Source organism: Camelus bactrianus, chromosome 1 (genome assembly GCF_048773025.1).
Source record: "Camelus bactrianus isolate YW-2024 breed Bactrian camel chromosome 1, ASM4877302v1, whole genome shotgun sequence".
In the NCBI taxonomy this organism is placed as follows: domain Eukaryota; kingdom Metazoa; phylum Chordata; class Mammalia; order Artiodactyla; family Camelidae; genus Camelus; species Camelus bactrianus.
The window spans coordinates 56,199,139-56,221,610 of record NC_133539.1 but is presented as its reverse complement, the minus strand read 5'-3'; the positions used below and the strand labels follow the sequence as shown (position 1 = coordinate 56,221,610).

At 47.8% G+C, this 22,472-nt stretch overlaps 2 protein-coding genes across 6 annotated transcripts in view; one reads left to right on the top strand and one right to left on the bottom strand.

Annotated features, from left to right (window-relative positions):
• The window catches only part of GSK3B (glycogen synthase kinase 3 beta), a 167,619-nt gene extending 166,686 nt beyond the window's left edge, over window positions 1-933 (top strand). For all 3 annotated transcript variants that reach the window (XM_045507257.2, XM_010970860.3, XM_010970861.3), the window contains one exon: window positions 681-933. Coding sequence is in view for 2 of the 3 variants with exons in the window: in XM_010970860.3 (XP_010969162.1) it covers window positions 681-748 (68 nt within the window). In the remaining variant the exon portion in view is untranslated. The remainder of the gene's footprint in view (window positions 1-680) is intronic.
• A 7,306-nt stretch (window positions 934-8,239) lies between these two features.
• NR1I2 (nuclear receptor subfamily 1 group I member 2) overlaps window positions 8,240-22,472 on the bottom strand; it is a 28,631-nt gene continuing 14,398 nt past the window's right edge. Inside the window, exons 2-10 of one of the 3 annotated variants that reach the window (XM_074364231.1) lie at window positions 20,061-20,221; window positions 19,537-19,755; window positions 16,586-16,719; window positions 15,235-15,422; window positions 14,062-14,336; window positions 11,883-12,025; window positions 11,569-11,685; window positions 11,080-11,185; window positions 8,240-9,408 (exon numbers count right to left, since the gene is read on the bottom strand). In XM_074364231.1, coding sequence (XP_074220332.1) covers window positions 9,264-9,408; window positions 11,080-11,185; window positions 11,569-11,685; window positions 11,883-12,025; window positions 14,062-14,336; window positions 15,235-15,422; window positions 16,586-16,719; window positions 19,537-19,568 — 1,140 coding nt within the window. In that variant the 5' untranslated portion in view covers window positions 19,569-19,755; window positions 20,061-20,221 and the 3' untranslated portion in view covers window positions 8,240-9,263. The remainder of the gene's footprint in view (window positions 9,409-11,079; window positions 11,186-11,568; window positions 11,686-11,882; window positions 12,026-14,061; window positions 14,337-15,234; window positions 15,423-16,585; window positions 16,720-19,536; window positions 19,756-20,060; window positions 20,222-22,472) is intronic. The other 2 variants (XM_045507260.2, XM_010970859.3) reach the window with 2 other exon arrangements.

Here is a 22,472-nt window from a genome sequence, read left to right as displayed (position 1 = left end):
GGATGCTGTGAAATAATAATGAACCTTAAGGGTTAGGGGGAGGTTAAAGTTGTAAAGTTAGAAGTATTTCCAAAGGATTAGGCAAAGTAAGCTCAATGTGAAGACATTTGACTATAAGGTGCTTTATTGACTTGAATAAGAGAATTGGTACTACAAGGGCTGTTTCTTTTTTGCTGGTTGTCTTCCATTTCTATGAATAATGAAGAGGGACTGTACTTAGCAAGCATCTGAGTTTGATTTACACTTAGTGCTTCTGCCTATCAACAGTGACCCATATTACTTCCATTGCCTCCACTCATTCACCCACTTAAGCAGATGGCACAGTATAACACCATTCAGAATGTCTAGCAAGTCTTCCCAGCTGTGCACTGTTCATTTATTTTAAAGTGAGCTAGACTCCAGCTGAGTATTCATGCTTTGCTAATCCCAGCTGTGGCAAGAGCTCTGGCAGACATGGTCTCAGAGTCTGTAACTTAACTCAAAGACACTACCTTCCCTACACCAAGACCAGGCCAAGGCACAGACTTAACTCTAAGCAGAAAGAAATTCAGACTTCATAGTATTGGCCAGATTTAAAACAACATTCCAGACACAGCTCACAGTGCGGTTGAGGCAGTATACTTTTCTCTCTGGGGTGTGACAGCATTGCTCATGCTCTCTCTTGGGGCTTTGATTTGCAGATGCAAATGCTGGAGACCGTGGACAGACCAATAATGCCGCTTCCGCATCAGCTTCCAACTCCACCTGAACAGTCCCGAGCAGCCAGCTGCACAGGAAAAACCACCAGTTACTTGAGTGTCGCTCAGCAACACTGGTCACGTTTGGAAAGAAAATTAAAAAGAGAAAAAAAAAAAAACCTGTTCATTTTAGTGTTCAGTTTTTTTTATTATTATTGTTGTTATTATTTAACCTTGTAAAATATCTATAAATACAAACCGGTTTCATTGTATTCTCACTTTGAGGGAGATCCAGGGGGCGGGAGGGGTTGTGGGGAGGGGAAAGCGGAGCACTAGAACACACAATCTCTCTCCCACGACAATCTTTTTCTATCAGAAATCTGCTGTTGTATACTTTAAAAACAGAACTCCTGCCTCATGCCCCTTCCACAAAAGAAAACTTTGTTCTGTGCTGAAGTTTTTTTGAACTTTGTTTTCTTTTAAAGTCAAGTATAAGACTTTGGCATAGTGCACAGCTTGAAATTGGTTGGGAGCTTAGCAGGTGTAACTCAATGGGGACTTAAATGTCACTTGTAAAAATTAATCCATATCCTCGGGTGTTTGAAGACTTGCCTTTGGCATGTTGGTGGCAGGTGTGGCAGACAAAAAAGGAAATGTGTCTCATTTGTAACCCGGGAGGTCAACAAAGTTTGAAACTATAAGGGGGAGATTCTTAATTGAGTTGTTAAGGTTTTGTTCTGCTCTTAATCAGTGCTGGTGGTGAAGAAACTCCCCTAGGAAGCTGTCAGAGAAGGAGCAAGTGTGCTCTGTGCGTGGATCTTTGTTTGCCTGACCAAAGGTTCTCTGTAAATCTTAGTACAATTTTGAACTAGTGACCTAGGAGAAGACGGGAAAGGGTGTTGATCGGCCACTGTGGCTGCAGGGGTTAAAAGCCGATGAACCTGGAGGAAGGGGACAGGCCAGGGGCAGATCTCACCACTGTGAATGAATTTGTCCAGATTTTTTTCTAAAGTTGCTTCCCTCCGAAAGATACACTTGAGAGGACATTATAGTTAAATAATGTGAACTGTAACAGTCTACTGGCTTATTTTTCATATTTTTAATTGCAAATTGAGTTTGCAGAAATTGTCACATTCTGCACATAGTTCTAATTTTAAATCCAAATCTAGAATCTGTATTTAATTTCAGCTTTTTTTAACCTCATGCTTTTTAAATTTTATTTATTGATGCATGTCAGAGAGGCCATTATGATTTTAGATGGTAGGAATATTAAAAGCTACACATCAAAATGATACAAACAGTCACTTGTACCTGCTGACTTTATAGGAAAATTGATTATATAGATGTGTGTATATATGTTATATACATAGATTCAGTACTGCCTTTTTTTGTTTTTGTTTTTTCCCTTTGTCCACAGTATCAAAATTGACTGGCTGAAGCATGAGAAGAGTGAGTTTCCCCTACACCCAGTTAAGAATTTTTGTTTTTGTTTCCTTTGTCTAATCAGTGAACAGTGTAAGACCCAGTCTCTGTTTTTGAAGAAAAAGCAATATTCCTTGGAAAGCAGAAGGACTGAAGGATTCCGTTGGCAGTGAGGGACTAGATTCTCCCGACTAGTTTGCTTTATACTTTAAGGTTGACGTCTATGTGGGCCTTATATACTCTAAAATGAACCTTAGTCACCTTGGTGCTTATGGGCCATTACTTGACTTATGAATCTTTAAGGCACAATCAGTTGTACTTTACATTTAAAGATCACTTGAGTGATGGCCACCTTTCCCGCCTCCCTCCCTCCCTCCCTCCGGTCCTTCCTTCCTCACACACCTTCCAAGGTTAGCTGGTAACTGCAGGGCTGCAGAGCTGATCCCCAGGTTGTGCGCAACCTCCCTTCACCCTCCTCATTGCCACCTTAGGTCATGTTAGGGGAGCTCGGCTTCCAGGTGATTGGGAAGTGAAGTCTCTTGGCAGCCAGCCCTCAGGCGGGTCCCAGCACCCTGTCCTGCTTCTTAACCAAGTGTGTGTGATTCTCCAAGAGAGTCGTACTGCCTGCTGACGTGCACCAATACCCAGAAAGGCAACTGTGAGCCATCTCCGTTTTTACTCACTGTTCAGCTAAGCTCTTAAGCCACAGAAGGGTTTCTCAGACCTCTGGTTGTATCAGAGTTCTTGAGAAAGGAAATATACTCAAACCAAATCAAATTCAGTTTCACTTTTCATAATGAGCTTTGGAGAACAAATTAAGATTTGAAAGAAGTCTGAAAGTATTTGGCAGCATAATTCCTAAAGGGAATGGCTTTGATAGACCATTTTCAGAAAGGATTTCCAGAGGAGCTGGATGGCAGGTCTGTGACAGAAACGGACCTACCTTCAGACCCAACTGCCCAGCCAAACATTTGGACACAGACACAGACACTACTCTGGACTTGGTATACTTGCTAGAGTCCATAACAATCTGTGCTTGTTTTAGGAAACACTCCCCCCAATAAATGGGGTAAAAGAAGAAGAGAGAAAAGTCAGACTCTTCTCTCTCATTTTATTGTGTGTGTGTGAGGGCTGAGGGGCGTGATTTTTCATTCTCAAGGATCATGGCGGGATCACAGAACTCTTTTATACAAGTGAGATCCAGGTCTCTGAATATCTTTTTGTAAATAATAATAATAATAATAAAAAGCTCCTCACCAAATTCAAGCTTGTACATTATATTTTCTTTCAGTGTTTTTAAATTTAAGTTTTATTGTTTTGTATGTAAATATGTGGACCCAGGAACTGTTATTAATGAGCAAAAAGTTACTGTTCAGGGCAGTGATTCTGTTTAATAATCAGACAAATTGTAGACGAGCTTTTTAAAGCCATATAGTTTTAACTCTGTACAGTAGGTACCGGCCTGTATTATTGTAACAATAACTCTAGCAATGTATAGTGTATCTATATAGTTTGGAGTGCCTTCGCTTCCATGTATTTTTTTTTGTTTTTGATTTTGCAAATTTTAATTGGTTTCTCTCTCCATGTCTCCCTGACCCACTCCCTTTCCCTTTGAAATAATAACTCACTCATAACACAGTGTCTTTGCCCCTTCCACAGTTAATTTCAGTGATACCATGCTCAGGAGTGGAAAGAGGAAACCATGTTCATGATCTCACTTCATTCAAGCCCTGCCTTTGTTTTGGTTCTGAACCCGTTTCCTCCTCAGTAGCAGTGACTGGTTTCAGTTGGCACTAGTCCATTCGGGACTTAGTGCAGTGCCAGGGAGCCTTGGAGCTGGAGGATCACAAATAGGTTAGATGTTGCTCGTCTTTTTCCCCAAACCCTAACCATGGGTCTTACGGACAGCAGATTTCAGCCGCCTTCCACGCTCTCTCTCTCCCCTCCTCCTCATCTACTTCCCTCCCAAATGAGAGAGAGGAATGGTTTTTATAAATCAAAGTTTCTGAATTGCATCGGGCTTGGACACACCGGTGGTCCGAGATGCTGCAGTGTGTCCCTGGCAGCTGAGGACTGTCATTTTCATCGGGGAGATTTCCTCCCTCCTGCCACCTCTACCCCTGTTCAGTGAAATGTCATTTTATTTTCTCTTTTTAAAAAATCAGTTTAATTCTTACTGTGTGCCCATCATGAAGGCCTTTAAGGAAAAAAATCAGAATTATTTGTTTTGCCTCCAAGTACTCCATATAAGATGTCTTGAGTAGAAGAAAAAACTTCACCAAACCAAAGGTTACTATTTTTGAAACATGGTGTGTTCATTCCAGCAAGGCAGAAGACTGCACCTTCTTTCCAGTGACATGTTGTGTCATTTTTTAAAGTCCTCTTAATTTTTAGACACATGTTTTTGATTTGTGTTTTAACAAAGGCTGCCTATCCAGTCATCTTGTCTGCACCAACACAAAGGTTTCTGAGAGGACTGTGTATTCTCTATCCCTGTGGATATAAAGACACTGGCATTTCATTTCTTTTTCCCCTTCCTTTTTAAGGGATTTAACTTTGGAATCTTCCAAAGGAAGTTTGGTCAATGCCAGATCCCCAGGATTTGGGGGTTTTTTTCTTTGTTTTAAACCAAAATAGTATCTGATTCCCACCGTTCCTGTTAATGATCATCTAATCACAGAGTTGAACACTTTCTCCCCTGTCTAGAAAAATAAACTAAGCATGCTTTACAATAAAATCTGTCTTTTCTGGTAGAAACCTGAGCCACTGAAAATAAGAAAGACAGCTAGAAGCAGAGCAGAGTTCCAGACTAAGGTCTATGTTTGAGAGGCTTTGAAAGTAATCCCTGGGGCTGGATTATTTTCACAAGGGTTATGACGTTTTACTTAAGTTTGTTGCTCCGTTTTGCACCTCTGCAATAAAAGCAAAATGACAACCAGTACATAAGGGGTTAGCTTGACAAAGTAGACTTCCTTGTGTTAATTTTTAAGTTTTTTTTTCTTACTATATCTGTCTACAGGCGGATACAGATAGATGTATGAAAACGTGCTTGCCTGTAAAATTTGCATTCATTAATGTGTTGCCGATGGATCGCGTGGGCCTGTACACACACCAATTAGCGTGACCACTTCCATCTTAAAAACAAATCTAGAAAACAAAATTTATCATATATATATATATATAAAGGACTGTGGGTTGTATAAAACTATTGCAAACACTTGTGCAAATCTGTCTTGATATAAAGGAAAAGCAAAATCTGTATAACATTATTACTACTTGAATGCCTCTGTGACTGATTTTTTTTTTCATTTTAAATATAAACTTTTTTGTGAAAAGTATGCTTAATGTTTTTTTTTCCCTTTCCCCATTCCCTTGTAAATACATTTCGTTCTATGTGACTTGGTTTGGAAATAGTTAACTGGTACTGTAATTTGCATTAAATAAAAAGTAGGTTAGCCTGGAAATGAAATTAAAATTCACAAGTGTGTGGTCTTTATTTCAGTACCCAACCTTCTTTTCTTCACCCTACCTATTTTGCCACTGCAAAAATGTAGTCACATCAGCACTTCGTTCCTCCGGTTAGAGAAACATGGATCTTTGTTATTAAAGTCAAGATAGGAACACTAGTTCCCGTTCTTTCAGATGGTCCTACTCCATTGTATAGCCCCAAGAGGTGCAGCTTCCATCTTGGAAACCTTTGGATTTGATGTAGAGGAAGATTTGCAGACACTGCTTTGAAGGAAAAACATCCCTGAAAGGGACAAATTTTAAAACATGTATACGCTGCTGTCTGATTACTGTATTCCTGGTTTGGTGTAGCTGTATTTTCTTTTAACTTTCATCCCACTAGTAATGGTCTTTGGGAGTATCTGTGAATTATATGAACACCACAAACAGTGGGGCTGTACCTCCCAGGTAGCCAACACATGTTGTGTTTGAGTCTGCTCATTTCCAATACTGGATAATGTATGTAAACCTGTTATGTCACTTAGTGCAAAAAGAAACAATTTTTTAGGGCTGGCACACTTTGTCAGGCCTAATCTAAAGGATAGATATAAAGTCATGTGACTGCTGCTTCAATAAAAATGAATTTATATTGGATAAAGCCTGGTTCTCTGCTTATTTACGTATTGTGGTGGTGGGATTGGCTAATATTTGTAAAAGTGAAATAGGTTTACCAGTTGGGAGTGGGGGTGGGGAGAGTGGGAATCAGCACAAATATGCAAGATGCCACTTGTGGGCTGGGCCTCCTGGTGGCATTGAAGTGCATTTGTTTGGGATTTACTATCTTATTTCCTGCCCTATTTGAATAGGGATTGAGCAAGATACCCTTTGAACTTAAAAAATCCTGAAAGATTGCATTTTTAATTTTTAACAACTTCCAAAAAAGTAGTAACCAAACCAGTCCTTCGGGATCACATCTCAGGAGAGCAGTGATGCTGGATGCCAGTTTAGAAGGTGTTCTAGACGGGTAGTTAGGAAGGGGAGAGCTCAGGTTGCAGATACCCTTCATGGGGAAGTCTGTGGAAGGAAGTGAATGAAAGCGATGGGGTGATGCCCCTCTCAGGTGTGGGAATATTTCACCCACCCATTAGTACCTTCGGGGTTAGAAGAGCTCTGGTTATGTTAGGGACAGGACTGAAGCTGTTGTGGAAGATTCATGATGAGGCCCACAGGTTGTCAGAAGCTGGGAAGGGATGATTCATTAAATATGTTTCTCTTTACATCCTCTTTTCTCCAGAAAGGAGTGGCCACCCTGGGCCTTCCCACAAGAGTTGTTGATGTCATGGATTTAACTGGATCTTGAAAGTCTGGGCCAGGTAGAGATGGGAGGCAGAGTGGCCCTGACTAACAGGGAGCCAGAAGGTAAGCAGTAAGTTACTTAGAAGGGCTTTTCTCCTGAGCTTTGGAGACTGACTCCATCCTCACCTGACTGAGGCAAGACCTAGAAAAAGAATAGGGGCCTCAGGGATGCCTAGAAACTGATGCTTTGTTCTACTGCTCACGAGTTCAGGGAAGGGAGTAACAGGGAAATTCAAATATTTGAGAGTAGGAAAGTTGAATCTGGCCTCTAGCCCTGTAAACTCGAGATCCACAAAGCTGCTGAAAGGAAGTATCTGTGTAAGCTCTTTGGTGCATCTAACCTTGAATTTTAACTGCACTTGGACTACACTTAGTTATTTTAACTGCACTTGGACTACACTTAGTTTTTATAATATATATAAATCATATGTACATATCAATTCAATGCCTGGGAAAATCCCCTGGGAGATGGGAGTTCATATCCCATCTTAATCTCACCTTGCCCTCACTTTAGTCTACATTTAACAACCATTTCAGGCTCTCGAATCAATAGCATACTCAAAATTATTTAAATGGGAAAGAGGAGATGTTTATGATTTATGAATACAGTTGAATGAAATTTTTATTTCCAAATGAGTATAATTAGACACAGTTCCTGGGGAATTGTATTCATTGTGTTTGGAAAGAGGCGCTCTTTTCCCCTCAGTTTCTTTTCTAAAAATGATACAGAAGAGACTGGTAAACCTGGAGGGATGGCAAGGAATATGTTTGCTTGCTTTGATTTATAGTGTCTACAGTTTACATTCTCCAAGTTTGGCCTTCTTGTAAAATGGTAAAAGCTAAGTATCTGTTTCTTAAAATTCAGTTAACTTGTAGCTTCTTTGGATCAAAATATTAGACATTTAAAATTAATTACTACATTTTAAATCATATTTACTTTAAATTTTTATAGAATAATCATTTTATGAGCAAATCAAGCTAAATAATGAATTTTATGTTCTCACACCAACAGTCTTCAAGTATGTAAAGGACAATAAGTATTAAAAAATAGGAATATATACATATATAATTTCTATTTCCCCACCCCCACATATCTTTTCTCCCCAGAACGAAAGGCCAAAAACGGGTTAAATCTCTAGCCAGAAGTTAATTATTGAAGTCCTCTTGCCTTGATTTGACATTAACCACAGGAACATTTGCTAAGCCTGGTTCTTAGGTATGCGATGCCCTATGTAAAGTTGGTTAAAATTGAACTTGCTGAAAGTGCAAAAACACTTTTACTCAAAATGGCTACACACAGAGCAGACCCTTTCATACTCTAGCTTTGAAGACAGATGTGTAAACAGGAACATGTTTATTAACTGCCATCAGCATAGCCTTGTCACAGAGCCCCCAGTGTTCCAGCCTCAGGAGCAACCCAGCCCCAGTTCAGGCGTGGAGCAGACTTGCACCACATCACCCACATGTCCACACAGCAGCTAGTGCCCTTCCTCCCACGAACCACATTCTAGGGATCCCTCACTTGGCTCTCCGGGTGCCTGCAGAAGCCCAGCACAGCTCAGCATCCACAGAAAGACATTTCTTGTGTCTTTTTATGTCACTTACCACTTTTCCTTGTGATTGATCAAAGTTATTCATGTTTCTGCTTTGTTTACTGAACTATAAATGCTTCGAGGTCAAGATCCATATCTTCCCCACAGCAGGTTGCATGTTACTGGTGCTTAATGATGTGTTTCAACGAATGCAGAGACACAGAATGAGGGGCCCAGAAGGAGATAATAGACATAGAGAGGTCATGACAGGCTCATGACATTTGGTGCATTTGACCTTCTGGCCTCTCTCTAGAATTCTCCCAGAGACACTAATGTACCTACTGGTGGACATGGGCCTGGAACTCATGGAGCAGCTCAGCTCAGGACAGGAGGCTTCAGATTGGGAATAGGTGGCAAGCAGGAGACAGGGTATGAGACGTAGCAGTGTAAATACCCACTAAGCTAATAAACTGGGCGTGGGCACAGACCCTCAGATGGCCCAGCCACAGGTGCCCTTTCCCCTCTCCCACCATGACACTAAATCCCTAGATCCAGCGCCTTTTCTAAAGGGACTGTGGTCTTGCCTCTCGATGGGCTGACCTATGGGCCAGTGTACTCTCCATGTCAGGGTCTAGGGCTTGGCTCTCCACAGACTGAGCTCAGGGCTGGGGGATCCCATGTCCCCTTTCTGAGGAATGCTAACCAGTCATCATCCCAGCTGTCATCGTGAGTTCCCTGGGGAGGCAGGACACACAGGGCACTGTCAGCAGCATCCGTCTGTCTAGCCCCGGGAGTGGAGGCTCCGAGCACCCTGGCCTGGGGCAGCCACTCAGCCTTCCACGATGCCGAACAACTCCTGCATGAGTGGGGTGGCAAAGGGGTGAATGTCCTGGATGCGCAGCAGCCGCTTGGTGTGCTGGGCATTGATGCTGCGGAGCTCGGTGAGCATCGCCATGATCTTCAGGAACAGGAACCTGCAGACCAGCCAGAGGAAAGGGTTGGGGAGCAGCCCGCCCTGCCCCCACCCACCAATGCTGAAATGGCCCAAGACTCAGGGTTTTTGTCTCAGGACCTCTCAGGTCAGCCAGGAGACAAGCTCGGCTGAACTCCTTAAGTTTCTCTCAGCCTGCTGACGAGAAGGGCAGAACAGCCTGGGGCTTTGAGGTGAGGACTCACTCACTCTCCCTACCCCCACCTCCTCCTCTGGGCTTGAGTCCCTGTGCACAGGGCCATCCATGGGAAAACCAGGCATTGCAGGCACCAAGTGAATAAGTCAAGTTGTGGGGGGCGTCACAGCTGCAGCTAATGGATGGGGGTCAGGACCAGGTGGAGTGGCTGTGGAGGAAGGGCTGCAGGCTGCAGTCTCTCCCTGGACCTAGCCTGGGATCTGGTGTCTGGGACAGACATCATGCCTCAGTTTCGCCATGACACCTCCTGGCTCCCTACGGGGGAGGACCCACATCCTAGGATGCCAAGTTCAAAAGCAAGCTGTAGCAGGCCAAGTAAGGCTTGAGGTTTTACATTCACACTAGCAGACCCAGCACTGGCCTTCCCCTGTCACAACCTGGGCCTGTGGGCACCAGGTCACAGGGACTGCTGAGGCCCAGTGAAGAGAAGGAAGGCTCTGTCTGACCAAGGCCTGAGCAGCCTTCCTCTTTGGGGTTGTAACCAGAACTAAGGAGCTTCCTACCCTGTTAGCTTGTGTCTGTCCTGGGAGAGGGTTAGGTAGTCAGTGTTCAAGAGTGTAGGCTGTGGACTTGGTCTGCAAGCATCTACCTCCAGATCTCACCTGTCCGGCTGTGGGACCTGAGGCAGTAGCCTTGAACTCCAGTCCCTTGCAGGATGATGGTGGCATCCGCTGCATGGGGCTGTTTTTAAGATTAAAGGTGATCCTGCATGTAAACTGCTTGGCACCAGGACTGGCACATCTCAAAAAATAGCTGTTCTAGGTCTGTTTATTAGTGGCATCATTATTGTTATCACTGTTACCTTTATTGTCATCATACGCATTGCTGGCTGTTGCTAGAAGGCCCTGTAGGAGCCTCAGAAGAATAGCTGGCTGTCCCACCCCTTGATGACAGGAGTGTGGAAGGCCCTCAGCAGACAGACCTTTTTTTTTTTTTTGGTCTTAGAATGATAGACATTTAGATACTGGCACCAGGCTCACGCCTGACCAGTGCCACGCCAGGGGCAGGCAGAGCCGACAGAGAGGTAGGGAGCAGGCACTGCAGGGGCACCGGCCAGGGCTTGGGGTTGCTGCTGGCTGCGGGGTGAGGGTAGGGAAGGGGTAGCCATGGTGACTCCAGACGTGACAGGTCCAGCGTGGTCACAGTCAGGGGCTCACGGAGCCGGGTGTGCCATGCAGCACCCCTCCCAGTGTCAGCATCATCAGGTGGTTGGTGTAGGGAGCCACATCCTGTCAGCTGACTGTGGTCCCCGCCCTCCTCAAACCTCTCCATTATTGGGCTGGAGCTCAGGCCCACTGGGCAGGAGGCCTCAGCAGACGTCACTGAGCAGGGCCCCAAAGTCCTGGTAATCAGAGACTGCCCCTGGGGCGGCTCGGGTCTGCATCCCAGGGAGGCCCAGAACAGGTGGGGACTGGAGGCAGGGCCTTGCCCCTCACACCCTCCCAGCCTGCTGCTCACCGGTAGGCGGGCTGGGGCCGGTGGCACTCGATGTAGGCCTTCAGGGTAATGGCGAACCGCTCCTGCATCTGGTCCACCACGCAGCGCTGTACCACACCCGGGCGGTCTGATGGGGAGGGGAAGGCAGTGTGGTGCCTGCAAGGCCGTGGGGGCCTGCGGGCCAAGTTTGGGCGATCCCAGAGGAGGCCTACTGCCTGCCCACAATCTTCCAGAGCCAGGGACTCCCAGGCAAGGAAGTGAGGGGAGAACTCAGAGGGCTCTGCATCACCCCACTGCCCACTGACCCTAGGGGAAAACGGCTGAAGTCCCCATCCTGGCCATGCAGTAAGTAGAGGGTAAGGCCATCAGCTGGGACCTTCTCTGGGGAGGGCAGGGGAGGTGCTGCTGCCTCTTGCAGCTGAAGTAGAGGTTGGGGGGTGGGAGGGTAGTGGGGAGAGCAAGCCTGGGGAGGGGTCCAGGGAGACCAGGTAGGGCAGATGGGGTTATCACCTGGAGAGAAAAGAGAGATGGCCTGCATCAGCACATACTCCTCCTTATGCAGCTGCAGCTTCTTCAGCATGTAGTGGAATTTCAGCATGGGCTCCAGGAGAAGCTGCTGGAAGCCACCTGTGGGTGGGCGTAGGCTGGAGGGGTAAACTTCTCAGGAAGCTGCCCCAAGACCCAGACTTTCCTCACTAAGGTCTTTTTTCCCATCGCCCAATCTGCCCTGCAATCCCAGGACCTGTGTTCCCTGGCGTGGCTCCTTTCCTCCCTCAATGGCTAATTCCCTCCCTCTGCCAGGGCAGCAGGCATCTCTTGGGCACCTGCAGGGTCTTCCAAGCAGTAGGACAGCCGACCACACTCCCAGGTCCCAGTCTCTGCGTTGAACACTGTGTTGAATCTCAGCTGGCACAGCTCAAAGGTGGCCCCCTTCAGCAGGGAGATCTGGTCCTCAATGGTCAAGTCCCTAGCAGCAAGGATGGGCAGGGGATGCCGGCTTCCTGGGAAGCTGCCACAGGCCACAGGCACCCACTCCCATAATCCAGAAATCGGGGCAGGGGGAGAGAGAGGGGCAAAAACAAGAGGTAGAATGGGCTTCTACCCCTGAGGATTATGATTATTGCACTTGCTTTTGAATCACCTCTAATCTCTCCCACTCACAGTCCAGCCAAGCAGATTCCTCCTCCCTGCCATGCCCCTCTGGGCTCCTGCTACCTTCAGGGACTCTCCACTGCTCATAGAGCTTCGTGTCCAGGCCCCTCACAACCTTGCCCCATCTCCTCCAGCTCCCTGCACAGCCACGACCCCCAGCCAGTGCCTCAGCTTCTGGTCCCCAGCCTCATACTTTCTGCCTTGGTTTCCCCCTTGAAACGATTACCCCTTTAGCTTCACTTATGTACATCCTGCTAGTCCTTCAGACCAAGCTGTTCTTGTGCCTCCTAGAGGTCTTTCCAGAGTGCAGTCCTTCTGCGTGCCAATCCTCCCGTGTGAGTTCCATGCAGCGGGGCTCTTTACTTCGCACTGTCTGTTTGGGATTTGCTATTTCTACTGTTTCTCTCCAGGCAGCCTGGATGCCCTGAGCCCCACCCCCAGCCCTGAGCACAGGCCCAAACACAGTGGCTGCCTCTGGAATTCACAGATTGACACCCTCCCCACCTGAGGGGGTCCCCAACTCCCCACTGAAGGAGGCAGGTCTTTCCTGCTGGCTCTTGAGGAAGCTCTCTGCCTGGCTTTGGTCTCCTCAGGAGTTCAGTCCCTTCCTTTAGATCCACAACGATGAGCCACAGATGCCGTGAAATTGACCTTTTCTTTCTATGTACCCCCAGTGCCCAGGCCCTGATGGGAGGCTGGGCTCTGAAGACTGTACTCTGCTTCCAAAGCTGGCCTCCCTGATTAACTGCAGCCCTGTGCAAGCCTTCATTTAAGTGAGCCTCAGTTTTCTATCTGTCGAAGGAAGGTGAGAGTAACTCCTGCTCCTGAGGGGGCTGCGCTCAACACTGGGGGTCCCGAGAAATAGCAAGTGACTCCCCACCCTGGTGGTAGATCCTGGGTCATCAGATGTCAGGGGGATGGCCAAGGTCCACGCGTATAAGGGGACTCTATCCCTGCTCCCTTGACCTAATTTGCCCCAATCTGAACCCCATGGCAGCCTGTGGCCACTCTCGCCCCAGTAAATAAGTCCTGTGTGTCACCCTCAGGGCCACAAGGGAAATTGTGGGCTCCTGGAATAGATTCCACACTCTGCCTGTGGATGAAATCAGGACTCCTCATGTGTGACTCTGCTTCACCTGCCCGGGCCCGGCAAGGCCAGTGGCCGACCCCAGGGAAGACACGTCTGGGCCATCCCCAGTCCTGATAGGCTCTATGTTACGGGGCCATGGTTCCCACCAGACCAGTAGGTTCCAGGGTCTCACGCTCACCCTGGCTGCCCCATGGTTGTTGCCTCCATGACTAGCTCTGGGGAGTGCTGGCCCTGTGGCTCTCAGGACCACCCATCCTCCTCGTGGCTCCTCAGCCTTCTCCCGGAGGCAGTCTGCCAGCGCCCCAGGTCTGTTCCCAGTCCTCTCCTCCTGCTTCCTCTGCACTTCCTTCCCTTTCTTTCCAAATCCTTCTTTGCTCTGGAACTGCCCACTTGTGATTCCTGCCCTTTTGTGGGGAAATAGGGAGGGAAATTATGATCTGAATGTCCACCATGTATGTGCTAAGTGCTCTTCAAGATGTTTTCTTATTTCACACCACAGCCCTGCAAGGTTGGCACTATTAGTCCTGGTCTAGCAGAGGAGGGAGGTTGAGACAGGTGAAACGGCAGGCTGCGGTCACAGAGCGGATGAGCCCTACACACAACGAGGGCCCCACTCCCCAGCAGCACCAGGTGCCCTGGGGGCAGAGGTAAAGGAGGGTCCTTTGGTACCAATGTCCCCCAAATTCAGAGAAATCTACCTCAGACCCTTTGAACCTGCTGGCCATTTCCTGCTCCTTCGACACCACCCACCTGGCCCCTACCTGAAGTAGGAGATGACTTTGGCAAAGTTGATGATGCCTTTGAACATGTAGGTTGACATGTCCGCTATGTGGGGCAGCATGGAAAAGATCTCTTTCCCGCTGTTGTTAGCTGGGGGCTTGTAGTTCCAGACGCTGCCGTCTTCCCCCCGCAGCTGCAGAGAGACCTTCACTCGGCCCAGATCTTCCCTAATCTGGCTCCACTTGACAGCTTCTTCCCCCGATGGAGTCTGCAGAGAATTTGGAATCTCGCAGCCACTGCTAAGCACCTCTGGCAGCTGGGGAACGAGCCAGGAGGTGGAGAAAAGAGACAGAGACAGCATGTATTCTCCCAAATGGGTTCCCATACAGGCACCCACAGCCACAGCTGTAGCCTGAGAGGATGCACAACGGCAGATGGGTACACACACACACACACACACATACACACACACACGGACACAGCACTTGGTTCTTCTCTCTGGGGTCTTCTCCTATTGAGTGGATCTATGAATTCATGGTCCCTCACATCCCTGCCTGCTCAGAGATGGGTGTGCTCCCTGCCCCTGTAGAATGTGAGGGGGCCGCCACCCATGGATGTGTCCCAAGCATCCCTGATCTTGCGTCAGGAGACTCAGAGGAAAGGGTCTGGGAGCTAGATGGAAAGAACAGACTTTTGAGGCCATTGGTTATCCGTTCTCCTAGCTGGACCTGTCACCGAGATACCTCTGAGCGCAGGTGGAGGAAGGCACTGGGATCAGACACAGCTAATTTTCCTGAGATCACGAGCGTTTTTTGGATCAGTAAAACCAGTTCAAAAACATCATGCCCCCAACAGGTCCTGACCCTATCCTCATAAAGCCCTGAGTGCCAGCAACCCGGGGCAACTCAGCTTTCCAAAATTCCATTTACTTCTCAGACCCAGTTCCTACCTGCTGCGGAAGGAGAGAGCATAGAGTCTCAGACCTGAGCGTGGGTCAGAATCACCTGAGGGGTCTTGTCAAAGCCCAGACTGCTGGGCCCCACCCTCAAAGTTTCAGATTCAGGAGGTCTGGGATGATCTGAGAATTTGCATGTCTAGCAAGTTCCCAGGTGATGCTGCTACTTCGTCCAGAGGCCACTCTACAAGAACCCCCAGGAAGGAGGTGGGCTTTTGAGGAGCTACAAAGGAGCTGAGCTGGTTCTGAACCCTCATACCCGGAAATTCTTGAATTGTGAGAAGTTGGTGTCAAAGGTTTTCATCTGAGCGTTCATCAGCTCCCTGATCATCATCCGCTGCTCTTCCGTCAGACCCTTGGCTCCTGGAGGCTGAGTTCTGATCTGTTCCCTCTTTTTCCTCCGGATCAATGCCCGCCTCTCCTCCACAGCCGCATCCGACATGATCACTGCAGGGACATCACGAGCAGTCTCAAGGTGTACTCAGGGGACACGAAACCTGCCCCTTTCCAGACTCCCAAGGACTTAGCGCCCCTCTGGAGAAACACTTGGGGAAGGACGGCTGTGCTGCCTGTGACGGTGGAGTTTGCAGCAACTTTGTGGAGCAGTGGGACTTGCTCAGGCTTCAGAATCTAAAGGCACTGAGCTTGAGTGCCGGCTTGGCAGCTTTCTAGCTGTGACCTTGACAGTTTCCTTAACCTTTCTTGCCTTCAGTTTCCTTCTTGGTAATCTGGTGTGACTGTGCTCACCTCACACTGCTGTTGCAATGAGACACTTGCATGGAAAGTACCTAATACAGCTCTCAGTACATAACAGTTGTTCGATAAATACAGCTGATTACTCTTTTCTGGTGAATCAGATATCAACAAGACTCCTCAGAGTCCTCCAAGATCTCTGGGTCTCCAAGACCCAGGAGAGTTGGGGCTTCTACTTAGCAAGAAATATCAAACTTGACCACTTCTTAAGTAGCCTGGAGCCTTAGGGTCGTCCATGGATTTCTGGAGCCCACTTCTGTGTGCAGAGTGAAGCTGTAGGGGTCGGCGGGGAGGGGACAGCAGGGACAGCTGGTCTGTGGGAAAGGCTCTATCAGCATGCCCAGGGAACTTGGCCCCTGAAAAGCTGCCCAAGGTCTAGGGTCCCTCTGTGACTGGTGAAGAGAAATATGCACTGGAAGCTCCCAGCCTTTTCCCAGGCTCTTTATCTCAGAGTGCTCAGGGAACACTATTATACAAAGCTGGACAGGTGGAATGAGAACCCCTCTGTCACTGTCACACAGTTCCTCTGGAAGACACCAGGTCTGGGTGGCAAGTGGGCATGCGCTGCTCTGGAAGGTGGGCGTCATAGTATACTACGTGTCTCCAGCTTCCCGCCCCCAATTCACTCTCCCAATTTGGCTAAAACAACCAAGAAGGGAACCAAACGAATCAAGCAAGGGCAAGTGAGGGGAGAGAGGGGAACGTGGCAGCTGCCGGCAGGCCACGAGCTGAGCCCTGCCGTGTGCACATGCGCGCTGCTGCTGCTGCAGGCCTGCACGCGCGCTCGTACACAGCCGGCGGGGTTCCCTCCTTGGCCCCCTGCACACCGCCCACCCGGGCACGCATCCGCTGCTCACTCTCCTTCCTCATGCCGCTCTCCAGGCACTTGCGCAGGCGACAGGCCTGGCACTGCCTCCGGGTCTTCCGCGTGATCTCGCAGGTGCCCTTCCAGAAGAGGCACCGGGGCCGAGCGTTGCGTTTCATGGCCCTCCTGTGAGAGGACAGAGAGCAAAAGGTAGGCGACGTGGGGCACCTGGCTCCCCAGGCCACGCGTCTGTCTCCCTGTCCCTTCCCGACACGGACACCAGTCACAGCCTCTGTGGGCCCTGCCTTTGCCTCTGACCTCGGTTGGGTTCACAGGAAAAGTACCAGTAGGGGCTCATAAAGCTTCCTTCTGTCCGTGCTGGGCTTCCCCAGAGGCCCGGGAGTCGCTAGGGGCGGAAACCTCGCCTGCAACTTTCACTCAAGAGCTGTCCACAGCGCCTGCGCCAGAGCCCTCTCTGGGCTGCTTCAGCTCCAGGCCCGGCCCAGCTCCTGTGCCCTGTCCCCTCCCTCCTCGTCCCCAGGCACCCCAGGAGGACCGGGCCATGTTTCCTGAGGGTGGCCTCTTCCTGGATTTCTCCTTCCTGGAAGAGATAGCTGGAGGAAACCAGGGCCCATCAATGCGGCCATAAGAAGCCCCTTGCCTTCCCCAGTCCCCATTCTAGACTGGGGGACCAGGGGCAGCGAGAGGAATGGGTAGACCATGGGAAACTCTCTACCTCATTGGACAGAGGTTTTCCCGTTGGAAAAGTGGATTCTCCTGATTGACGGAGGGGAACAGAGAGGTTCAGAGCAGTGTAATAGTGGAGTGAGCAGCAGGCAGTGCACCCACGCGTCCCTGCATAGCTGCGCCAGGAGGGAGACAATGGAGTGGGAGCCTTTTAGAGACCCCAGCACACCCACCCTCTCCGGCAGCCCAGGCATCTTGAACTTCTGCCCGGTCAGTGTGGCCCTAACTTTATCCCCTCCTTTCACAGCTAAGAAGAAAGGAACAAATTCTTCCTCGGCTCTGGCCTCTGGTTCTGGTCCAGCAGTGTGGAAAATGAAGAACGGACAGGCGTGGCTGCAGAGTGGGCCCTGAGGGCTGAACCGGGAGGCCTGAGATCTTGGGCCAGCAACCCGCCCAGGGGCATGTTTCACAGATGCCACCCCTACCACCTGCTGGCTTGGGTAAGAGACCCCTGACCTTACCCGAGAGCCCACCCAGAATGGGTAGGAGGGAAGGGACCCATGTTCATAAGCACAGGCTGTGGATCAGATGTGGGCTGCAGACTGTGCTGAGCTTTGCAAATTTAGTTCTTGAAGCCTACAAAATTCATCATGTCATCTGCCTGGCACAGATGAGGAAACTGAGTTTTTGAGAAGCCAGATCGCTCCCTGTCCTCTAAGTAGATGTCAAGCAGAAATCTGAGTCCAGGTCCACCTGATACCAGCATCCAAGCTCTGACCACTACAGTGTATGCTACCTCCCTTGGGGCATCCCAGGGCAGCACCTGAATGGCCCCACACCCTAGGGCAGTCGACACGGAAGCTGCCGGCAGAATCCAGGGCTGGCTCAGATGTACATCCTCCTCCATGCGGCCGTGTTGGCCTAAGCCCGCTTGGGGCTCCATCTGAGCTCTTTGCTAGTGGCCAGTTCGGGAGTAGGCTGGGGCCCAGTTCCAGCCCATGTGAAGTAAGGGGGTCTTCTGAGAAAGGTTCCCTTGTTCTGAGAGAGAGGAGGAGAGGGGCCTCTCTGTTCCTCAGTGAACCATGAGGGTCCTGCCTGAGCCCCTGGCACTTTGCTGCCCCCAAGGGAGCAGTCCAGGTCAACACCCTCTGATGACAGAAGAGAAGAAAGTACTAACAGCTGAGCTCACCAACCCCTCGAAGCACTCAGACGTCTAGATATGCATGGTGACGTGTTTTCCTAACGGTGAAACACTTTGAGTGGAGGGTTGTTGCTTGGAGCTGAGTGCAGGCCGGCACCGCTGCTGTGTCTGGCCTCTGTCAAGACCCACAGACAAGGACATTCACTTCCCCCTGGAACATGGGAGCCTTTGGACCTGCCTGGGCTCACCTAGCCCCTGGGACCTGAGAATGCCTGAAACTTGACCATGTCAGCCCTGAAGCCAGGACTTCTTCACTCTGGGGGACGCTGGCCTGCTGCAGGGCCTCCCTGGGCTGGTCCAGGCCTGGACGGCCCCCCACCCATGGGTTCTGCCCCCCACCCAGCTGATTGGCAGCCTGGCTTTGGTGGAACTGCAGAGTGGGCCTTGGCACCAGGGTCCGTTTCTATTTAAATATCTAACCAGCAGGAAGAACTCTGCAGAGGCCAAGTTAGGCTGGCAGTCCCGGGGTCCCAAGTGTGCCCTGCAGTGGGAGCTGGCCTCTGCACACCTAGCCCTCCTGGAGGGCAGACCGAGAGCCCCCGCCCTCCCTGGCTGGCTTCTTTCCTGCTTGGTCTAAGCCTGTTTGAGCCTGTTGAGCTTTGTTTTTTCTCTTTCTTCAGCTGGACAGTGTGAGCCTTCTGTGTGTGCCTGCCTTGCTGTGGGATGGGACTTTTTAGTCCTTAATTTTTTGGATCTCTCTGTTCCTAGGTGAGCTGGTTTGTCATATTCTTCACTTATTTTATGCCTTTCTTTACTTAACACCAGTCCGTAAGAGTGATTTGAACATTTGCATTTTGGATTTTCAAATTCTTTCCTCTTTTACTGACTCATTTGCTATTTTATTCAAAACACAAGGAGAAACAAAGAAATATCTTAATGGGAAGGGACCTTTCCCAACAGAATGAGAAGACAAAAGATGAAGGTTTCCTCTCAGATATAAATGGTTCTCCTGAGACTAATTAGGAGGCCTTTGGACAGGTCACCAGCCCACACTCTGAACCTGGGAAGTCAGGTTAAACAGAGGCCCTGAGATGGTGCCCAGTGGGCTACTGGCAGAACCCCAGTTAGATGTGACCCAGGGTGTCAGATGGGTGAAAGTTGACTGGTAACTCTACCTGAAAAAGCCCTTGCATCCTTCACATGTCATGACATTGAAGTGATATCCAGTGGCCTTGTCCCCACATACACGGCAGCTCTGGGGACCCTCCTCTCCCCCATCTGTATTGACGGTGGAATTTCCAGAAGCGGAGTCTGCTTCTTCACGGTGCACAAGGTCAGCATGGTGCCAGCTTTCTCCAGCTCTCACCTCCAGCTTTGCTTCTGAGCCTCTTGGACTGGAAGTGAAAACACCACAGGGAGTGAGAGGGCTGGGCAGGGATGTGCTGAGGCCGTCACCCCGTGTGTCACTCGCATGCAGTTCTGTGGCTCAAGAGCTGACTTCTTATGAAAGAAACGGAGGTAGAAGACGAGAGTTGCTATAAAAAGAGACGTAACCGTGACATTTTTATACACAGTAGTAGGGCCCTGGAATAAAACACGTGAATAAGAACATGGTGGGGATGGGGGAGAAAGGTGAGAGGAAGAAATGAGAAGGAGAAAGAAAAAACCATCTGGATTGGACCACAGACGTCATACTTACATGGACTGAGATTAGAAGGCCATGAGCTGATCAAAGACCTGAACAGGGAGCCGCTCATGGGACAGGACACTTGTTCAAGATGGCTTCTGGAATTGGAAAGACCCCAGGGGATGGCCCCTCAGGTGTGTTGTGGTGCAGGTTCCCAGAGAGAGCTGGAAAGGCTGGGCAGAAAGAGGGTTTTCAACTGAGTAACTAAGCAGATGAGAAGGAGAGGAGTCAGGCTTACGTTGCAGGGAGAAAATAGCCAGGCAGGTCCCAGTCGAGCTGGAGTGTAAGTGAGTAATCAGAGGGCTGGTACCCATTAATAGAGCTGTGCTCAAGGTGTCCTCCCCAGGCAGCTTTCATCTTTCTTTTCTTTCTTTTTTTTTTTTTTAGTTTTTTTTCTTTTGGTGGGGGAGGTAATTGGGTTTTTATTGCAACTTTCATCTTGAATTCTGTTTCGAATGGGCACTGAGGACGGTGAGTAGAAATTGGAAGCTATCCTATTTACTACTCTTCACAGAAGTCTCTCTAGGTCACCCCACCACAGATAATGTTGTTTTTGTCTAAGTCAAAAAAATTTTTTTCAGTAAAATGTTAACACTTGAATTACTATTTCCAACATCATGACAGATGAGAACTGACAGTCACCTTTAAGGATGAATTAAAATTAACCTGTCCCTTGACCCAGGAGCGCCAGAAAACTACAAATAAAATAGGCTGACTGGAAACTAGGACTGACTGTGTGGGAATCTCCCTCGATTTTTCACATTATAATCCTGACCTCACACAGGATTGCAGAAAGAATGCATACTTTGAGTGTTGACAAAAGCCACAAAGAATTTGATTTAAAGTGATCTTGGGTTGATAGTGCTCTCAGACACTCACAGAAGCAGAGGTTAGTCCTCCTCTCCTCACTTTCCACCTAGACACAAAGAATCACACAAGTAATTTTCAAGAAATATGAGAAAACCCCCACAAATCATGAATCAAAGATGAACATGGCACCATGAGCAAAAGCCAGCAAAACAACTTACAGCAGAATGAGACATGCAAAGACCCCTGAATTATCAAACACAGAATGTATTTAAATAAATAGTAGAAGAGGTTGAACATATAAGGAAAGAGCAAAATACTATAAAATTGCCCAAGCAGATTTGCAAACTGAATAAAATTGACCATAAAATCCTAACAAACAATAACTATATAAGCCAATAATAACAGTGTCTCGGGCGTTACAGCAAAACATAACTAAAATATGCAAAAACATAAGTTAGAAGATGGATGATCATGGTAAAAAATTTCTAAGGTTCTGTACTGAGGGAGGAAAGATTATAATTAATAAAATATGCTTGTTAAGATTTCTAGGTAACCCTAAAATTCCAAAAAAAATGATGCATGACTTAGAAGCAAATAGGAAAGAAAAAAAGTTGAAGAAGAAGGAAAAAATCCAACTAGGGAGATAAAAAGAGATTGAAAAGATGAGACAAATAGAAAGTGTAAGTTGAGATGGTGGGAAAGAGCAGAAATATTGGTAATTAAGGGTAAATACAGTTGACCCTTGAACAAAACAGGTTTGAACTGAGCACATTCACTTATACACAGATTTTTTTTTCAATAAAAATATTGGAAAAATTTTTGGATATTTGGGCAATTTGAAAAAACTCTCAGATGAACTGCATAGCCTAGAAATATTTTAAAAATTAAGAAAAAAATTAGTTATGTCATGAGCCCATAAAATATATGTAGATACTAGCCTATCCTTACATAGGCATAATGTAAGTGATGTGTCATATAAATAATGTGTAGTTTTCTTACTGTTTTATAACATTACTTATGTTACTGTACAATAGGCCTGTCCCGTAATTGGAAAACTGGGTATCAACCTATCACAGGTAAGTGTTTTTTTAAAATGTAACAATGTTTCCAGTACTGTATTATGAATATGATTGTAATATATATGCCATAAAAATTTTATGACCATTCATTAGTATATAGGCTAGACCATGTGAAGCCCTCACACTAGACTACCATAAAGCAATCGTATTGCTGCTGCTTTGTTATCAATCCATGAATCATTATACCTGTAAATAAATAGGAACTTCTTTTGCACATTATCTTTTCATTTTTGATGTCTAGCGTTAGTAACACGTATAGCGTCTGCAGTCTTTTGTATCATATGAGACAATTCTGATGTAGGTACTGACAGACGATTCATCTTGCAAACAGGTAATGTCAACCTCTGGTATCAGTAAACACAGCACAGTACTGAAAACATATTTTCTCCTCCTTATGATTTTCTTAATAACATTTTCTTTTCTCTAGCTTACTTTATTGTAAGAATAATACATGTAATATACAACATATATGTTAATCAACTGTTACCAGTAAGGCATCTGGTCAACAGTGGGCTCTTAGTAGTTAACTTTGTGG